The 20,150-nt window shown below is 36.9% G+C and overlaps 1 protein-coding gene and 1 pseudogene across 1 annotated transcript; one reads left to right on the plus strand and one right to left on the minus strand.

The window, feature by feature from the left end:
- LOC102007040 overlaps window positions 1-15,678 on the plus strand; it is a 24,933-nt pseudogene extending 9,255 nt beyond the window's left edge.
- A 3,245-nt stretch (window positions 15,679-18,923) lies between these two features.
- LOC102027555 (olfactory receptor 13A1-like) lies at window positions 18,924-19,850 on the minus strand. The gene has a single exon (XM_005407710.1). It carries the CDS (start codon window positions 19,848-19,850, stop codon window positions 18,924-18,926), a length of 927 nt encoding a protein of 308 aa, XP_005407767.1.
- Between the last annotated feature and the right edge of the window lie 300 nt (window positions 19,851-20,150).

Consider the following 20,150-nt stretch of genomic DNA (forward strand, 5'->3'; position numbering starts at 1 on the left):
CTCATAGATAGGAAGAACCACCATTGTGAAAATGGCCCTACTCCCAAAATTGTTGTACAGATTCAATGCAATCCAGATCAAAGCAGTATTACTGTATCTCACAGATTTAGAGAAAACATTCCTAAAATTCATCTGGAACCAGAAGGGACCCAGAATAGCAAAAGCAATCATGGGCAACAAAGGCAAGGGACAAGGCATCACAATCCCTGACTTGAAATTGTACTACAAAAATATAGTGATAAAATCAACATGGTATTGACAGACCAGAGGATCAATGGAACAGGCTGAAAGATGCCGCCACAACCACAAAAACATTCAGCCACCTTAGCTTTGACAAAGGGGTCAAACAAATTCACTGGAAGAAAGATAGCCTCTTTAATAAATAGTGTTAGAAAAACTGGTTCTTTATATGCTGAAGACTAAAACTAGACTCAGGTCTATCACCATGCACTAAACCAAAGTCAAATGGATTAAAGATACAATTATTGAAACAGAAACACTAAATCTACTGGAAGAGAAATTAGGTAAAAATCTTGAAGACACAGGGGTAAGCAGAAAGTTCATGAACAAATACCTTAATACACATAATCTTTCCCTTCCTACTTTCTTTTGTCTTTTCCTTCATCCCAGTTCTTTCCTTTTGAGCAGTTTCTTTACCTTTCATAATATCTATTGTACCTTTCAGATTTTATTTACTCTTTCAGGTTCTTACACTGTAATTTTTACACATATGAGTCTGATTTATTTCACTGATGAGGATGGTCTCTAGTTGCATCCATTTACCTATAAAAGCATTGAGTTTATCTTTCTTTATATGTGAGTAATATTCCCTTAAATAAAATTACCATAGCCTTTTTTATCCATTCCTCAGTTGATGGGCGTTTGGGTTGTTTCCATGATTTAGTTGTTACAAATTACACTGCTTTAAACTTAGGTGCACATATATCACTTTGGTATGGTGTTTTCAGTTATTCTGGAAAAATATCCAAAAGAGAAATAGCTGGGTTGAATGGGACCTCTAATCCTAGTTTACTGAGTAATTTCCAGACTGATTTCCAGAGTGGTTGCAGCAGTCTACACTCCCACCAACAGTACTGAAGGGTTCCTTTTTCCCCACAGCCCCTCCAGCTTTGTTATTGGTTGATTTCTTGATGATAGCCATTTCTTCTGGGGTGAGGTGGAATATCACACACAAAAACATATGAATGTTCATATGAATTGTTTTTGGCAATTGAGAGCAATATTAAGAAAACCTAGCACAGGAGAAGAGCTTACACATAACAAAATACATATAAAGATTACAGTAGACTTCTCATCAGTGCTTATGCAAGCCAGAAGATAATGCAGTGATATCTTTAAAAAGATGAGAGAGAGAGAGAAAACCTACCAACCTAGAGTTCTGTACAAGTTGTGCTGTGGATACATAGGAGAGTCCCTTTTCTGAGGAAATGTACTTTGGTATAACTGAGGAAAGCAGAGGGTTATGGTGTGGGCAGCATTTTTCCTTTGATTCCAAAAGAAAGGAAGTCTGTATTGGTGCATTTATACAAGATGTTCACATGAAAAAGTATAGCACTTCTGTCAAACACTGTTTAAGAACAAAAAAGGCTGACACAGCTCTAATTTATTTGACAAAACCAGCGTTACACTGTTATACAAAATAAAGAAGGACATGGTAAGAGACAGACCCAAACCCTCCACAAAATATTGATAAACGGTAAAATTGTAAATAAAAACAGAGTCTGTGAAAAGCAATCCCACATGAAGGTTAAAACATTGTGGCAATTGAGTTTAGGCCAGAAATGTAAGGCAAACTTAGCATATTAAAATCAATCAATACTCTTCACATTATCAAAATAGTAAAAAGGATATGAGTATCTCAACAGATGCAGGAAAACACTCAAAAACTTAAACCTACATCAATAATAAAAAGTCTAATCAAAATATAAATTGTAGAAAACTTTAGAAGGTCAGCAATACCTACACAAAATCTGTAGATGATACTATGTTAAACAATGACATATGGAATGCTTTCCTTGTAAGATCAGAGACAAGTCAAAGACACCTCTAGTGTCACTGCTACTTACCAGTATACTGCAAGCATAAGCCAGTAAGACAAATAATTGTAACATTTAAAAAGCCACTAAAATTAAAGAAATGAATTTAACAATTCATGTGATAATAAATCACCATACATACTTACATTTCTATATGGAAGTGATACAATTTTTAGAATTTAGATATTCAAAGGACTGTTTCCAATAACACCAAAAAGCAATTAATATTTATCAGCATAACGAAGTTCAAATTTTACATGCTGAACACTAAAACTTCGATGCAAGAAATTAAAAACAATCTAAGTAAAGAACACATATTCTTGGTCACTGACTTGAAAACTTCACAGGGAAAAATATTTTTAAAATGTTTCTGTTAAGAGACTGTATCTAGAATATGCAAATGTTTCTTAAAATTCTGTTATACAGATGAATGGATAAAAATATGTTATCTATACATAATGACATACTACTTGGGTATAAAAAAGATAAGTTACAGGTGTTTGTACAAAAATGGATGTACCTGGAAAATATAATCTTGAGTGAAACAAATCAGACACATAAGATTAAATGTCATACATTATCTCTCATCTGAGTAAGGCAAAGTACAAACATGGTGCATAAACACTAGGGTGCCTCCTCCTCGTGTTATTCACAAAATGTGGTATAGTGAGACTTCTGGCTCTTCTCCAAAGTCAAAATGACAATGAAAGACAAATTTTGAATGGATGCAGGACATCCAGGAGCCACAGCAACCTAAATAAAGTCACTGATGAAAGAGGATTTTCATCCTCCAAAGCTGACATAAGGGCCAGGAGAAGTGGCAAAAAACCACACAGACAAATTATTTTAATGGATAACAGAAGAGATTAAAAAACAGACTCAAAAGGTGGTAGCAGTATCACAGAAGATATAGCCAAATATATAATGGAAGTAATAAACAAAATGATCAACAAGCTTATAGAAGATAATAATAAAAAGGTAGCTGAGCTAAACAAAATGATACAAAATATGAGTGATCAGTTTAGCAAAAAATTAAAATCCATGAAAAGGTTCCAAAAAAATTTTCATGAGATTAAAAGTTATATTGAAACTGTGGGCTGCAGAAATGACAATTTGAGGACAAACTACCAGAAATAAAAGATAGAGATGCTTTCAAAGACTGATTACTCAAAAATACATTTAAAATTACAAAAGAAGAAAAGAAGTGGATCCAATAGCTATTAGGCGATGCAAAGAAGACTAATATAATGTTAATTAGAATAAGTGAAAAATTAGAAGACAGCACAAATGGCATAGAGACCTGTTTACAGGAATAATAGTAGAAAACATACCAACTAGATGGGGAAAAATCCCAGACAAATGGGCATATAGAACCTAAAATAACTACAATTGAAAGAGCATCTCTCTATGCAACATTATATTCAAAATACCGTGGTAGACATTGTGAAACCAAAAGGTTACTGCACAAAAGTAAAGAGCACAAAAGTAAATTGGGATGAGGGAAAACAGAAAACAAAGAAGGGAAAAACTATGTATATATGTATATACAAGATAGTTAACATAGTTTACTACGACTTATATCACTTTATTGAAAGGAACAGTTAATGATTAATTATTTGATCAATCTTTCATGTCTATATTTGCTTGCCTGAGAAACCACTTTGAAGTTATCAATATGTAATACAGCAACTAATGTTAATTTACTGTCACCTTCTCTGTAATCCAGTATTGTTTGTATTTTTCTTGTGCTATTTTGTAAATGGATGTCTGTAAATATGTTTTTATTCTTTTATTTTTAAAATTAAAAAAAAAAAACAAAAAGCATAACACCAGAAGTCCAACCAGGAAAAGAACCATAAAAGCTGTTAGAGAAAAGAAACAGTTTGAGACATTTGTACAGAAATATAACTTAAAGGTAAATCCATTATAATTGCAACAGACTTAGCACAAACATAAAGGCCAGGATGGCTTGGAGTGAAATATTTCAAGCCCTAGAAGATACTTCCAACCAGACTGCAAAAATTTCCTTCAAGACTGATGGAGAAATAAGGTATTTCTGACAAAGAACATTTCAAGAAATTCATGACCACTAAAACAGCACTACAAAAAGTTCCCTGGGATATCCTAGAGAGACAAGGAAGCCAACAATGCCAAAAATATATGGAATGAATATACCAGGCAGTGTAAGCTGCTAAGCAGAAAGGAGGATAAAGAAGGAATTCAACAACAGAAAAAATAATGCAATGATAGGGATAAATTAATGCCTTTCAAAGTATCTTTCAATATGAATGGTCTTAATTCCCCAATCAAAATTCATGGAATGGCAAAATAGATTTTAAAAAAAACCAACAATATTCAGTATGCAAGAAACAATTTAACTCCAAAAGAAATCAGTAAACTAAAATGCAAAGGATGGAAAACAATATTCCATGCATTGGGAACCTGGAAGTAAAGCAGGAGTAGCTATCCTAATTTCAGACAAAGTGGATTTCAAGACAACACTGACATAAAAAGGCAGATAGCCACTACACATTGGTAGAAGAGATAACAATCATAAATACATATATACATTAAACACTGGCATGCCCAACAAACACTTTCTGAATAAAAAATATTCAGAAAAACACCAACATAAATACAATGGGGGACCTCAGTAGCTTACTGTCACAGACAAATCAAGTACATAAAAATTAACAAATAAATATCAAAGTTGAACCAAACCTTTGAACAAATGGATTTGATAGATGTCTACAGAGCATTCCACCCAAGAACCACAGCATACATATTCTTCTTGGCACACATGGAACTATCTCCAAGATAGACAACATATTAGCCAATGAAGCGTGGATAAATACATGCAAAAGAATAAAAAATTTGCCAGGTCTATTATCAGATCATAGCACAATGAAACTAGAAATCAATAGCAAAAGAAACTACAGAAATTATGCAAACACATGAAGATAAGACAATATTCTGATGAATAATTACTAAGTCACAGAAGAAATCAAGGAAGAAATTAGACAGTTCCTAAACTCCAACAATAATGCAAGTATAATATACTACAACTTATGGGATACAATGAAAGCAGTCAAAAAAGAAAAGTATACAGCTTGAATGTCTACATCAGAAAAAGAGCAAGTCCAAGTAAATTACCTAATGACATTCCTCACAGGCCTACAAAAACAAGAACAATCCAAATCCAAAGCTAGTGGAAGAAAGGAAATTATAAACATTCAGAGCATTGATTAATGTAATTTAGACTAAAAAATGAATTAAAAGGCTGGTTATTAGAAGAAATAAACAAGATAGACAAACACTTAGCCAGTCTTACTATAAGAAAAAAGAAAGATCCACACTAGTGCAATTAGAAATGAAAATCACAACAGACACTACTGAAATCTAGGAGATTATTAGTAACTACTTCAAAAAGTTGTACTGCAACAAATTGGAGAATTCAGAAGAAATGGGTAGAATCCTAGATACACATGAATTACCAAAACTAAAGAATATTTTTAAAACCTTGAGTAATCCAAGAGCAGGCAATAAAATTTATGTAGTAATAAAAAACCTACCAACTAAAAGAAGCCCAGATTCTGATGGATTAATTGCTGAATTGTACCAGACCTTCAGGGGAAGATTAGTGTTGCTACTGCATAAGTTCTTTAATGAAATTGAAAGTAAAGGAGTATTTTCAAAGTCTCTGGAAGTTAGCATTACCCTGATTCCAAAACCAAACAAGGATTCGACCAGAAAAGAAAACTATAGACCAATTTCTTTAATGAACATATATGCAAAACTCCTCAAGAAGATACTGACAAACAGAATGCAACAAATCATCAAAAAGATTGTACTTCATGACCAAGTAGACACCAACCCAGGGATGCAAGGATGGTCCAACATACACAAATCAATAAATGTAATAAACTTTATAAACAGAAGCAAGGGCATAAATCACATGATCATCTCAATAGACATAGCAAAAGCTGTTGATAAAACTCAACATCCATTCATAATAGGACCCTTGAAAGTACTGTTGTAGAATCCAAGAGATCAGAGACACCAACAGGGAAGACCAGGAGGATTTTATTAAGTGTACAGCTGGTTCAACAGGGACCCCTGTCCAAAATAGTTGAGTGAGCCCTAAAGGAAAAGCTCCAGTATTTAAACATTTTCTTAAGGGGGTTGGTCTTTCTAGTAGAGGGAAACTTTTGTGGGGGGCAAGTGAAGGTTCAAAACCAAGACAAAGCAGTTAATAACTTAACCTTGAAAGAAGACAGAGTCTTATGAATTTTCTGAGAACAGAGTGTCATAAACTTTTTTTATAGTTCAGAGTTGCTGATCTTATCTGTACCAGAACAAGGAGTTATAGCCATAGGGGAGGGGGTGGTTTAAGGGGGATTGTTCAAAGCTGGAGAAGTTTGTTTTCTTTTAAGTACTGCTCCAACACAAGTCATTTATGACAAATGTTCTGCCAACATCATATTAAATGGGGGAATAACCTAAGGCTTTCCCTCTAAAATCAGGAATAACACAAAGATGTGTGCTATCATTAACGTCAATACTGTATTCAAAGTATTAACCAGGGCAACCAGGCAAGAGAAAGAAATAAAGGGAATAGGTATAGGAAAGGAAGAGGTGAAATTATCATTATTTGCTGACAACATAACCCTCCACATAGAAGACCCAAAAAATTCCACCAAAAGACTCCTAAAATTACTAACCAAATTCAGCAATATAGCAAGACACAAAGTCAACACATAAAAATCAGTAATAGTCCTATACTCCAATGATGAACTCACTGAGGAAGAAATTAGGAAAGTAATACCTTTGACAATAGCATCAAGAAAAATTAAATACTTAGGGATTAACCTAACTAGAAAGTGAGAGACTCTACAGCAAAACTATGAAAAAGGAAATTGAAGACAACATCACAAAATGGAAAAATATCCTCTGTTCTCTGGAGAACAGAAACAGTGTAGTTAAAATGCCTATACTTCCAAAACTGATATATGGATTTAATGCAGTGCTAATTAAAGTCCCAACAGCATTCCTCACAGACTGCAGAAAACAATCCTGAAATTCATACGGAAACAGAAGAGATCCACAATAGCAAAAGCAATCCTGGGTAACAAAAACAGAGTAGGAGGCTTCACAATCCTAAAGTTCAAGTTATATTACTTCTTATCACAAGGAGTTATAGCCACAGGGGAGGGGGTGGTTCAAGGGGGATTGTATAAAGTTCAAGTGATAAGAATGACACAATACTGGCAACAAAGGAGACATAGGTTTCAACAGAACATAATAGAAGATACAGAAACAACCCCAGGAACATTCAGCCATCTGATCTTTGACTCAGGGTCCAAAAATATACAGTGGAGGAATGATAGCCTCTTTAATAAATGGTGCCAAGAAAACTAGTTATAGAAATGTAGAAGATTGATCTATACTAAAACAAAACAAAATAGATCAAATATCTAATGTTAAAGCAAAAAACAGTGTGCTGAAAGATAAAATACAATTTTATTTTATTTATTTATTTATTTATTTTGGTTTTTCTCTGGTACCGGGAGCCGAACTCATGACCTTGTGCTTGCCAGGCAGACGCTTTGCTGCTGAGCTAAATCCCCAGCCCCAAAATACAAAATTTTTGAAAACATATGTTTAGCAAGTACAAAACCCCAATTGCACAGGAAATAATAAAAATCAGCCAGTAGGGTTGTATCAAATTAAAAGCTTCTGCACGACAATAAAAACAATCAACAGAGTGAAAAGACAACTTACAGAATGGGAAAAATATTTGCCACCTATTCCTCAGACAGATAACTAATATTTGTAATATATAAAGAATTCACAAAATATAGATCCCTAAAATGTCTTCAGTGATTACCAGCATATTTTCCTTTAGTCCTTTTACATGTTTATGAAAGCTGCTTTAAAGTCTTTGTCAGCTAATTCTAAAACCAGGAGGTCAGTTTACATTGAGAAGTTTTTACTTGTGCATGAACCACATATTCCTATTTCTTAGCATATGTAAGTCTTTCTGCATATTTCAAATGTATAGACGATATAGAGACTATGCATGGTGTCAACCATGTTGACTTGGAAGTGCTGAATTATGTTCTAGCATGTTCTCAACTGCAATGGAACAAAAACTTCCACCTACCTGTGCCTGGCAGGAATTGAAATTTCTGCTCAGTTCTTTTATTGTTTATTGCTTTCTATTGCTTTGTCTGGAAGTATGTATGCACATACACTCACACGTACAGACACATGTAAACAAATCACATACACATATTTCAGGGGCTAGGACATTCTACATGTCAGTTTGGGCTTATTCGACTTCTGACAACAGAGTACATTTTAAAATGCTCATCTGTTGAAACAAGAATCTGAAGTGAGTGACCTGTGATCTCTTCTCAGAGATCAGCAAGTAGGAGTGGAGCCTGAGAATTCTCCATTTTGATGGTAAGCCTCAACCAGACACTGGTGACCATATTTGTGTTTCAGGGGTTCTCAGGGCACAATACACTGCTCCATCCAGTCCCTCAACACCATGACACTCTGAGACAATCATTGATTCAGTCAGCTTCAGTGCTGGCCTGCAAGGCCCTATGTACATTTTGCTGTGCATCTTGGCCAGCATGGACACTGAACACCCTCCATGCTGCCCAAGGCGCTGGCCAGCCTAGTATCTATGGAAAACACCATCTCCTTCAAGAGATACACGGCCCAACTCTTCTTCCTCATCTGGTCAGCACTGTCTGAGCTGCTGCTGCTGCTGCTGCTCACAGTCATGGCCTATGACCCCAAAGTGGCCATATACTTTCCCCTGCAGCAGAGCTCTAGATGAGTCCACTCTCTTACAGGGCCCTCCCTATGAATGTATGGAGAATCTATGCCCTGAATGCCTTTGTCCACACTGGTTGGATGACACAGTGGTCATTCTGTAGTCCTACAGTCATCACCTACTTCTATGAGACCCTCCTTCTCCTGCTGCTGTCCTGCAGCCCCACAAGCATAAACAGCCTCACTGATACTCCTGACCCATAACTTCTACAGATGCTTTAACTTCCTGTGCCCCCTGCCATTCTGTGGTAGTATCATCTCCAGCATTCTGCACATGCTCTCAACTGAAGGGAGGCAAAAGACCTTCTCTATATGCTCCTCTCACCTCCTTGTGGTCTCAATGTTCTACCCATCATGTCCTGTGCCTACATCAGCCCTGCCTCCAGTGACACCTGGAGAGCAGCAAAGTGTCTGGAATGCTCTACTCAGCACTGAGCCTCACCCTGAACCCCTTTATCTATACTATGAGGTAAGGCACGCACTGGGAAGGCTTGCCTTTCTTCAGGTGTCAGATGGAGATGTGTAGACTGTTGTGCCACAAAGAATTCTTCTGTGCCTGACTTCCTGGGAGAAGGTTCAGAGAAACCTGGCTGTCACCATTTTAGCAAAATCACCCTCAGACAAAGAGGCAAGAAACTCAGTATAGGCTCTGATGCTGGTTGCCTCAGTGGAGCTGTGCAGATCCTGTGTAACCAGTATCTGTTCCACAGAACCAGCGGCATAGATCCTAACAGGAGCTCTTCCATTCAGGGGAAAAGATGGCTGTCATCCTGTGACTCCAACAAGCCTGGCTGTTCTTTTTTTATTTTTTTATTTTAAAGAGAGTAGTAAATGAGAAACAACAACAAAAAAATACAACAGTATCAGCATACCAGTATCACAAACATAAACAAATCGAAGCAGAACATTCAAAGTGATACAGGGTCTCAAGACAAAATAATACAAATCAACATTGGTTGTTACATTACATATCGCTATCCTCAACTACATTGCTCAGATTACCCCATGTAAGAATGAAAGATTGCTCAAACCATTAAAGACAATAAGAAAATAATTCTTCGATACAACATTAGAGATAATACAGAGTTTCACTGGACAAGATGGTAGGAGTTCACCACTGTAATTCCATTGCACATTGTTACCTTCAAATCAGCTGCTCAGACCACCAGACACAAGCATGCAAAGTCGATCAGAACATAAAAAATTGTGAGCATTAACTGTTCATTTCAATACACCATCAGACATAAGCAATGCAGTCATTGCAGCTATTCATATATATATTTATATTTTGTCTTCCTTCTTTCCCTCATCCCAGTCATTCCTTCCTTTGAGCAATTTCTTCCCATTTTCTATCATCTATTGTACGTTTTGAGTTTTACCTAGTCTTTCAGGTTCCTATACCAAGGAGACAATATGATGTTTACACATGTGGGTCCAATTTATTTCACTTATGAGTATGGTCTCTAGTTGCATCCATTAACCTACAAAAGCCTCAAGTTTATCTTTTTTATCACTGAGTAATACTCCATTGTATAAAAATACCACATCTTTTTTACCCATTCCTCAGTGGATGGGCATCTGGGTTGTTTCCAAGATTTAACTATAATAATTTGTGCTGCTATAAACATGGGTGCACAGACATTACTGTGGTATGATGTCTTTAATTCTTCTGGGAAAATACCCAGAAGGGGAATAGCTGGGTTAAATGGGACTTCCAATCCTAGTTTTGTGAGGAATCTCCAAATTGATTTCCATGGTGGTTTCACCAATCTACACTCCCACCAGCAGTGGAGTAATGTTAGTCTCTCCCCACAGTCTCTCCAGCATTGGTTGTTAGTTGATTTCTTGATGATAGCCATTCTTTCTGAGGTGAGACAGAATCTCAGTGTAGTTTTAATTTGCATTTCTCAAATGACTAATTATGTTGAACATTTTTTCATGTATTTATTCTCCATTACTATCTCATCATTAGAGATATGTGTATTCATCTCAGATGCCCATTTTTGGATTGGGTCTTTGAATTTTGGGGGCCTGATTTTTAAAAATTCTTTATATGTCCTAGATAGAAGTCCTCTGTCTGAGGGGCCGTTGACTAAAATTTTTTCCCAGTTCGTGGGTTTTCTTTTTACCTTCTTGGTGATTTTTTTAGATATGCAAAAACTTTTCAATAATATGAGATCCCAGTTGTTGATTCTTTGAAGTATTTCCCATGCAGTTTGGTTTTTGTTCATGAACTCTCTGCCTACCCCAATGTCATCAAGATTTTTACCTACTTTCTCTTCCAATAAATTTAGTGTTTCTGTTTTAATATCTAGATCTTTGATCCGTTTTGACTTTAGCTTAGTGCATGGTGAAAGACATGGGCCTAGTTTTAGTTTTCAGCATGTGGAAAGCCAGTTTTTCCAGCACCATTTATTAAAGAGGCTATCTTCCTTCCAGTGAATATGTTTGGCCCCTTTGTTGAAGATAAGGTGACTGATTGTTTGTAGTTGCATCTGTATCTTCTAATCTGTTCCATTGATCTTCAGGTCTATTTTTGTGAAGCCTGGCTGTTCTTGACCCTCCGCTCGCTTAGCTGCCCCTACACCCTCTCCTGGACCAAAGCTCTAGGTAATGGAGCTCCTAGCAGTTTAAATGTCTTACTGTTTCACACCCACATATTGGCTGGTAATGACTATTCTACACTCAGAGTCCCCTCCCTCCCGCATTACATGGTCAGGCTCTATTTTTCCAAGCCTCTGTCATGCTGCCCCCTCAAATTCTTCCTTCATCTTTTCTTAATTTCTTTCTCTTACTTTCTTTTTCTTTTTTCTTTCTTTTCTTTTCTTTTCTTTTTTTTTTTTTTTGATAGCAGGAATCAAACTCAGGACCTTGCACTTACCAGGCAGGTACTGTGCCACTGAGCTATATCCCTCGACCATTTCCTTCATCTTGTAGCCAGAAATAGCCTCTTACTCTGCCTCCTGAAGTTCTGGCTAACTACACCTGTCATAGACACCCCCCATTCTCCCTAAACCTTTTCTAGCTGGAGTTCCCACTATCTCTTCCTAGTCCTACCTTAGTCTGAAAATGTCCAGAGTGATTTATCTCTTTAACCAGATTTCAACTCCCATAATTTCTCTCAAATGACTTGTTTTTCTCTGATTATAAAATGACAGTAAAGAAGCATACCAAAATATCAGAAGTGAGATTTTTTTTGTCTTGCCTCATGAGGGTACTTCATAGTCCACAGGGCTGTTCAGAACTAAGGATGGGATTAGAGGAGTGGTGTGCTGTTATAATAGATGAAAAATAGTGACAATCAATGAAACCAAAGGTTGGTTCTTGGAAGATCAAGAAAATTGATAATCTATCACCTAAACTGACCAAGAATCATAATTGCCAAAATCTGGAATAAACAATAGACTTAATTAATGACCTTTTAGAAATAAAAAATGATTATAAGGGAATAATATGAATAAATGTATGTGAACACATTCAATCACTTAGATAAACCAGACAAATTTTGTAGAAAAATCACAAAATACCACAACTGATTCAACAGGAAAGAAAAATTGGGGGTAGATTTACAACAGTTAAAGACATTAAGTTACTAATCAAACTTCACACACATACACACATGCACATACACACACTCATGCATACGTAGGCATGCACCCACAGTCTTAGATGTTTTTGTAACAGAAACTGTTTTAATTATTTATTTTTCATTTTCTTCTTTATTAGTACATGTTTCCCATACCTAATGATCACATTCATCATGGGGAAATCTGTACCTATACATAATATACATAATGTATCATAGTTCTTTTTTTCCCATTCCCCTTTTCTCTCTGCTTCCCCTCCCCATTTACAAAACTGTTATTTCCATTTTTTCCTTTCATTCTCTTTTTTCTCCTATCCCTCTCTCCTCCCCTCTCCCTTGTTCCCTTTCCATTTGAACATATTCTTCCTACTTTCCAAGCTCTGTCCTCCATTTTGCTCCATATTTACCCTTTGGGTTTCTCACATAAGAGAAATGACAAGGTATTTAACCTCGTATGTCTAATCTATTTTCTTAAAGTAAAATAAATATCATGATGCATCCAGTTACCTAAGAATGCTTCAAATTCATCCTACTTTATGGCAGGGTAGTACTCCATCATCTATAAATGCCACATTTTCTTTATCTATTCATCTGTTAATGAGAATAAAGTCTTTCCTCAAGATTTAGCTATTATAAATGGTGCTACTATAAGCATCGGCATGCATATATCACTGTGGCATGATGCTTTTAACTCTTTTAGGATGATACCCAGAAGAGGAATAGCTGGGTCAAATGGAACCTCTAATTTTAGTTTGAGGAATCTCCATAGTGGTTGTACCAATTTGCACTACCACCAACAATAGACAAGAGCTCTTTTTCCCCCACACCCTTGCCAGAATTTGTTATTGGTTGATTCCTTGATGATAACCATTCTCAGTAACAGAAGTTACTTTAAACTGGCAAATTTAAATCTGCACTCATCGTCTTGTTAACCCGTTCTTTAGGTTCTTTCTCCATTCCAGCTTCCTACAGGTAATTACCTCACACTGAGAAGGAAAGCTGAATGCGAACCTGACCCCTGAATCCCTGGTGCCAAAAGGATGCCAGAACCTGAAAAAAACAAGATTTATGGTCCAAATGCCTGATGCATATACATATCTCTTGTCTCCCAGTTAGGGCAAACAAAATAACATATATTCACACATATGCAGGCACACACAACTGGTAGTACATGTGTCTCAGAGACATATATGTGCACATATGCACACTTTTTTTTTTGTTTTTTTGTTTGTTTGTTTGTTTTGCGGTACCAGGAATCGAACTCAGGACCTTGCACTTGCCAGGCAGGCACCTGTGCCACTGAGCTAAATCTGCAGACCCCATATGCAAACTTTGATTCAGTAAATGGGTAATCTGCATAGAGAGGGAATAGACATGTCGATATAAAACAGTGTCCTAGCCAGTGGCATAGAATTCATGCTGTTCAAGGCCATCCAGTTTGTCATCCTCTAACATACTGAACTATGGTATCCTATTTAGATAGAAAAGTAAAATGATGTTTAGAGAAAATGTAGATAACATTTATGATTACTTATTAAATAAAAAATAACTACAATGTTACTTAAAGTAGAAAATTAAAATTCTTACAGAGAAAAATTAAGGTAATTTTCACACACATTTTTATAGAAAAACTGAAATATTCTAGAATGTTACTTTTCTTGCCTTTTTAAAAAACCTTTATTTCATTTTAAAAGAGTATTATTGGATATTTGAAAAGATAAATTATATGTGGGTTGCTTCTTGGCCTCTTGGCTAAGATCACATGTAAAATATGTACGTGCAGGATTGAAAGTGGACAATAACATGATAAAAATAAAAATAATTATTTTACTTTTTGTATTATCTTACCTGCTTTAAATTTTCACATATGATTGCTTTAAGCATAAACTAGATAAGAAGATAGTATCGATTCACTGACAACCCATATTCCAATTATTAGTTTAATATAATTATGCTGCAAAATTTCTGCAATATCTGACATCTAGAAAAATATCTTTACAGGAACCAGGAGCAGTTCACTAATGCTGCCTCTACTCCAGGCCATCTCATCAGTCAAGAACACAGCAGTGTCTCTAGAGGCATTGCTGCTTATACACAATTGTCCTGAGTGGATGCCATGGTCCAGATGCATGCAACCACTCAATACAATTCCTGTGTAAGCAGTCGTGTGGCTAGAGATGATGCTGCATTCCGTTGCACATAGGAAACCTTAGCTTAACATCATATATAGTTCAAAAGATCCATAAATGGTCTATAATAAATTATGATAATAGTTAATTTAAGTGAGTAAAGGAAATACTAATAAGCATATTAGTAATATTTTTAAATTAATTGTTTACAAAATATTACAAATGTTGCAAGGAGTGAATACAGTAAAAAGTGAGACAAAATTTTAAAAGCTTAATAAATTGCAGATGTAGTATTATTTCAATGAACTTGAATCTTAAAATCTTTGCTGTGTTACAATGGAGTAAATTGTTACAATATAATTTTCCTTTTGGGCAATAATGCTGCTAAAAAATATGATGCCTGGCATGGATCATCTTCTCTGCCCTCATCCCAGCTGCACATTGGCCCTGGCTTCTTCATCTCTACTGACTTTACATACTCAGGCCATTGCATCTACCTTCCTTGTAATATCCTGTAAAGCCACTTCTTCCCCAGTAGTGACATAATTAATTTAGTTGAATTGTCACTTACTGAGCCACATTGTCTCTGTTTCATTTTAGGGCAAATCTGAAAAGAAATATTTTTACAATTGAAGTTTAAAAATATTAGGATTGATTTGGGGATACAAAAGGAGTGATTATGTGTTACAAACCAGGTCTGAGGCTGTTGAGGATTTCAGAGTCACCTTTGTTGGTTTCTTGACCTTGTTAACAGTTGCATTTCCAGAAAGATGTCAGTCTTCCTTCAATGTAAAAAAAAAAGCTGTTCAAGGCTTGACCTTAAACTCATGGCACTACTGGGAGGTAGGGAACCTTTAACATGGGGTCTCAGGGAAGGAAGTTATGGAACAGATCCTTGAAGAAGACTGTGGAACCTGACCCCTTTCCTTTTTCTCTTTTACTCCCTAGCCATGAGGTGAGCCATTCTCCTACACCATTTTCTTCCCACCATGATATGCTGTCCAACAACAATTCCCAAAACAGTGTGGCTAATAATGGACCAGAACATCCAAAACTGTGAACTAAAAAAAACTTCTAATCATTATAGATTGGCTGTCTAAGGTATTTGTTATAGTGATGGAAAGCTAACTAATGCAACTCCTAAAGTAGTAATCCAAGGTTTTGAGTTCTTTTTTTCTCAACAATGATCTTTAGCTCATTGCAACCAATGAATGCTGGAAAATTTTGCAATTAAATCTGGCATGGAACATAAAAATAAAAATTATGTTTTGGTTTTGTGTATAAGAAATTAAATATCACATTTTAAAGATTTGAATAAATGAAATACTCTCATGTTAAAATATACATTTGATAAAGTAAGTATATATTCATATCAAAAATCATTGCATTTTTAAATATGCTTTGAACAAAGAACAGACAAAATATTATTTTTCTGTAAAAGATTGTTTAAGTAGATACCATTATATTTGAAAAGAGAATTTATTAATCTAAAGAAGGTGTTTGAAACCGACGCCACCACTTTTCAGAGGGTTGCCATAGGAAATTCAATTTCTCTTTCAGATTGAACAAGTGCCTCCCATGTACTAATGGCTTATATGTTGCATTTCATTATTTAATTCTTATAACAACTCTAAGCATCATTATCATAATAAGCCCACTCTAAGGATGAGAAAACTGATGCTTAAAGTGAAATCTTTATTCCAAGTTCACACAACCAGCAAGATGTGTTAGAGTTGAGCCTGGCCTTCTGGTTCCAAATTTTGCATATAAAATGCCCGCTTGAACTGTCACCCCTTTAATTCAGCCCTTTGAAGCTTTGTGTGAATTGGCTCAGGAGCCTAGTAACATAGCTACAGAAGAAGAGACAGGTGACTTGGGCAGGAGACACCCTGAATTCTTGAGAAGCCAGGCACCTTAGGCCCAGAAAGGGCAAGACACAGAGAAGAGGACTACGGCAATGAACATAATTTGCCTGCTGCTGTTTTTCCTTGAGAATCAAAGGGGTCTGATTTTTGAATATTCAATGCTGACAAAAAGGCTGGACCTAAGCACACATCCTGGGCAACCTAAGTGGAAAGACTGGAGTCAGTGGGGGAATAGTTTAAATTCTAGATGAGAAAAGTCAGAAAGGTAAAGTACCAGAGTTAGGGCCATGGTAGGAAATCAAGTTCAGGAGCACTTCAGGGAAGGAGCACATGGACATGCTAAAAGAACTGTGCATCTACTCAATTAGAACTGTCCAATAAGCTGGGTGTGCTGGCACATGTGCATAATCCCAGCACTTGAGAGATGAGGTGAGAAGATTGCCATGAGTTTGAGGTTAGGCTGGGCCACATAGTGAGTTCCAGGCTAGTCTGAACTACATAGCCAGATCCTATCTCAAAAACAGAAAGAAAAAATAAAGAACTGTACTGTAGTACAATAGAGCTAGGAACCCCCTGAGGGTACCTCAGTGCCTGGTGAGTTACTTTACTGGGACAAAATGTTTCTGTGATACCATCGATTGGTTGATTATTTTCTTTTTTATGAAATTTTCTTTTTTAAACACTTAATATGTCAAATATTTGTGATATATTGGTGGAATTTAAATCAGTGAACCTTCCCACATTGGCTTCTAGTCAAGTCACAATAATAAATAGTTATAATAATAAATAAATTTCCTCTCCATCTTTAAACAGCAAACAGCCAATAATATACACCTTGAAAAAAAGGTCTTCTAGATGTCTTAGTTACTTTTCTCATTGCTGAGACAAAATACTCAACACCCAAAGTTAAAGGAAGAAAGCTTTATTCCACTCATAGTTTGTAGACGTTTCAGTTCATAGTTGGCTGGCTCTAAGGAAGGGTGGAATGGCAGAGGGGCATCACAGAGAGAAAATAGTTCATGGTTTTCAGGGCAGACAGAAGGCAGCAAGCATCAAGCAATAAACAACAGATTCTTTTTATCCCTTTATATTGTATACAGGCTACCCATCCTTAGAGTAGGGCACCCTTAATCCTAGCCATAACTATCCCAAACCAATCAGTGAACCAATTTAGTGATCAAACACTCTTAACCCCAGCAGCAAGCATATTAGGTCCACCCACCTCTGAAAAAGCCCCATCTATGACCACATGAGGCTTTGTGGAGACATCTAGACAAGGGCATAACACTAGACCTTGGACATCAGCCATTGCAGGAAAGTGAAACTTGAGACACAGAAAATTAGCAGTAAGTCCCATAACTGCTCCAGCTAGAAGCCTAGAGTGTTTACAGGCTGCAATATAAGGAAAAAGAACATCAGTATTTTCAAATGAATCAATATGAGAACACACCACAGCAAAGTTTGTACAATGCAGATAAAAAAGCATCTTGGGGAAAATTTATTGCACTGGGGGAGTACACCAGACAATAAAAGATCTACGTTAAAAAACTCATGAAAAATGAGCAAGTCAGAATGACTCTGATTTAAAATAGCAGATAAAGATATTGTCAGAAAAGAAATCCATAGACCAATATCCCTAATGAACACATACACAAAATTCTCAACAAAATTTTATAAATTCAATGTAGCAGTATATAAATGGATAATATCTGATGACCAAAAGAGATAGTATATAAATGGATATAAGGTTGGTTTAATATTTTAAAACCAACTAATGAAATTTACACTACAAAAAACAAACAGGGTCATCCAAATAGATACATGGAAAAGAACAGAAAATCAGAGGACCAACAAGAATCAGAGGGTCAAAAATCCTGACTGGTAATCCTCTAACCCACAGTAGAATTCCTTCCTTCAGGCCTAGGAGATGAACAAAGTCCCAGAAAGAAGTATGAAGTGATAATTGGAAAGATGATCATAAAGTCAGAACACTACACCAAAAATTCCATAGGTGGCATGGCAAGTACACCAGGTTTCCCTAAACCAGTGATAATCTAAGGATGGCTATTGTTTAAAAGACTTGAGGCATATATAGACCAAATTACAAGAACTTACACTCATATTAAGCTAGCAGTTGGATTTCACTAAATGAGTTAAAGAAGTATCTTAGTGTTTAAGAGCATTGAACATATATGTCAGTTTTGATGTATTAGTTGTACAGCAATGTGTAAAGTGTTAGAAAAACATTAAAAAGAGATAAGATAATTCAGATATTAGCTGGTGTAAAGTGTGGTTTTCTTATACACACAGCCCTGGACAGCAAGACCAGGTGATGGTTCAGCCACTATCCCCAAGTTCAGGGAACGAGTCCATCAAAGGCTGAGAGCCCCCTCATGGGACTTTTCCTGCCACTTCCAAAGTTTCTTTCCTTTCTCAAAACTCATTTAGGGAAAAATAGAAGTTTTTTGAAGGATGATTTAAATTCCTTGTTTCTCAGGGTATAGATTAGGGGGTTGAGAGAGGGAGTCACAGTGGTATACAAGACAGCAACAGCTTTGTCCAAGAGCCCAGCAGAGCCCAGAGCTGGCCGGATATAGGTGTAGAGCACGGTGGAGTAGTATAGAGTGACCACCACCAGGTGGGAGGAGCAGGTAGAGAAGGCACGCCGCTTGCCCTCAGCTGAGTGGATGCGTAGGATGCTGGTGATGATAAAGCTATAGGAAGTCATGGTCAGCAGGAAGTTCAGGCCTGTCAGAAACATGTCTGTGATGATGGTCATGACATCGTTGACAAAGGTTGAGCTGCAGGACAGCAAGAGCACAGATGGAATCTCACAAAAAAAGTGTGTAATGAGATTGGGGCCGCAGAATGACAGTGGCAGAGCCAGGCAAGTGAGCATCAAGGAGTTGAGAGCCCCCATGGACCACACAAAGGCTGCTAGAGTCACACAGACCCTCCCGCTCATCAGGGTGCCATAGTGCAGTGGTCGGCAGATGGCCAGGTAGCGATCATAGGCCATAGCAGAGAAGAGCAGCAGCTCAGAGCCCAGGAGCCACGAGAAGACAAACATCTGGGTGAGGCAGCCCCCAAAAGAGATGGTATTCTCAGCCACTAGACTCTGCAGGACCTTGGGCAAGACAGTTGAGGTGCAGGCCACATCCAGCAGGGCCAGGTTGACAAGAAAGAAGTACATGGGGGTGTGGAGGTTGGGGCTATGGTGGATAGTCATGATGATCAGGCCATTGCCCATCAGGGACACCACAAGCAGGGTGAAGAAGAGACAGAAAAGGGCTACCTGGAGCCAAGGGTCGTCTGTGAATCTCTGCAGGATGAACATGGTCACAACTGACTGATTCCCAGAGGCCATGGGTGGTTCTGGTCAGGTCTGAGTGGACTGTCGCAATATGAGTGTCCCTTCAAAAATGGAAAAATGTGTTTTTTAAATTGAAGTGATAAAGCAAAAAAAAAAATGGTCAAGGGGCTGGGGATTTAGCTCAGCGGCAGAGCGCCTGCCTGGCAAGCGCAAGGTCGTGAGTTTGGTTCCCGGTACCAGAGAAAAACCAAAAAAAAGGTCAAATTAAGTTCCATATAATGACCAACACATTCTGGGAAGGGAAATAATGGCTTTAAAGTTTCCAGCCATAGTTAAAATGCTTATTAAAGTAAA

Source organism: Chinchilla lanigera, unplaced genomic scaffold, assembly GCF_000276665.1.
Source record: "Chinchilla lanigera isolate Chin_1 unplaced genomic scaffold, ChiLan1.0 scaffold00106, whole genome shotgun sequence".
NCBI classification, from domain to species: domain Eukaryota; kingdom Metazoa; phylum Chordata; class Mammalia; order Rodentia; family Chinchillidae; genus Chinchilla; species Chinchilla lanigera.

Bases quoted from the DNA above. Each gene is read 5' to 3' on its own strand.
- LOC102027555 (XM_005407710.1), bottom strand. From the start codon at position 19,850: ATGGCCTCTGGGAATCAGTCAGTTGTGACCATGTTCATCCTGCAGAGA.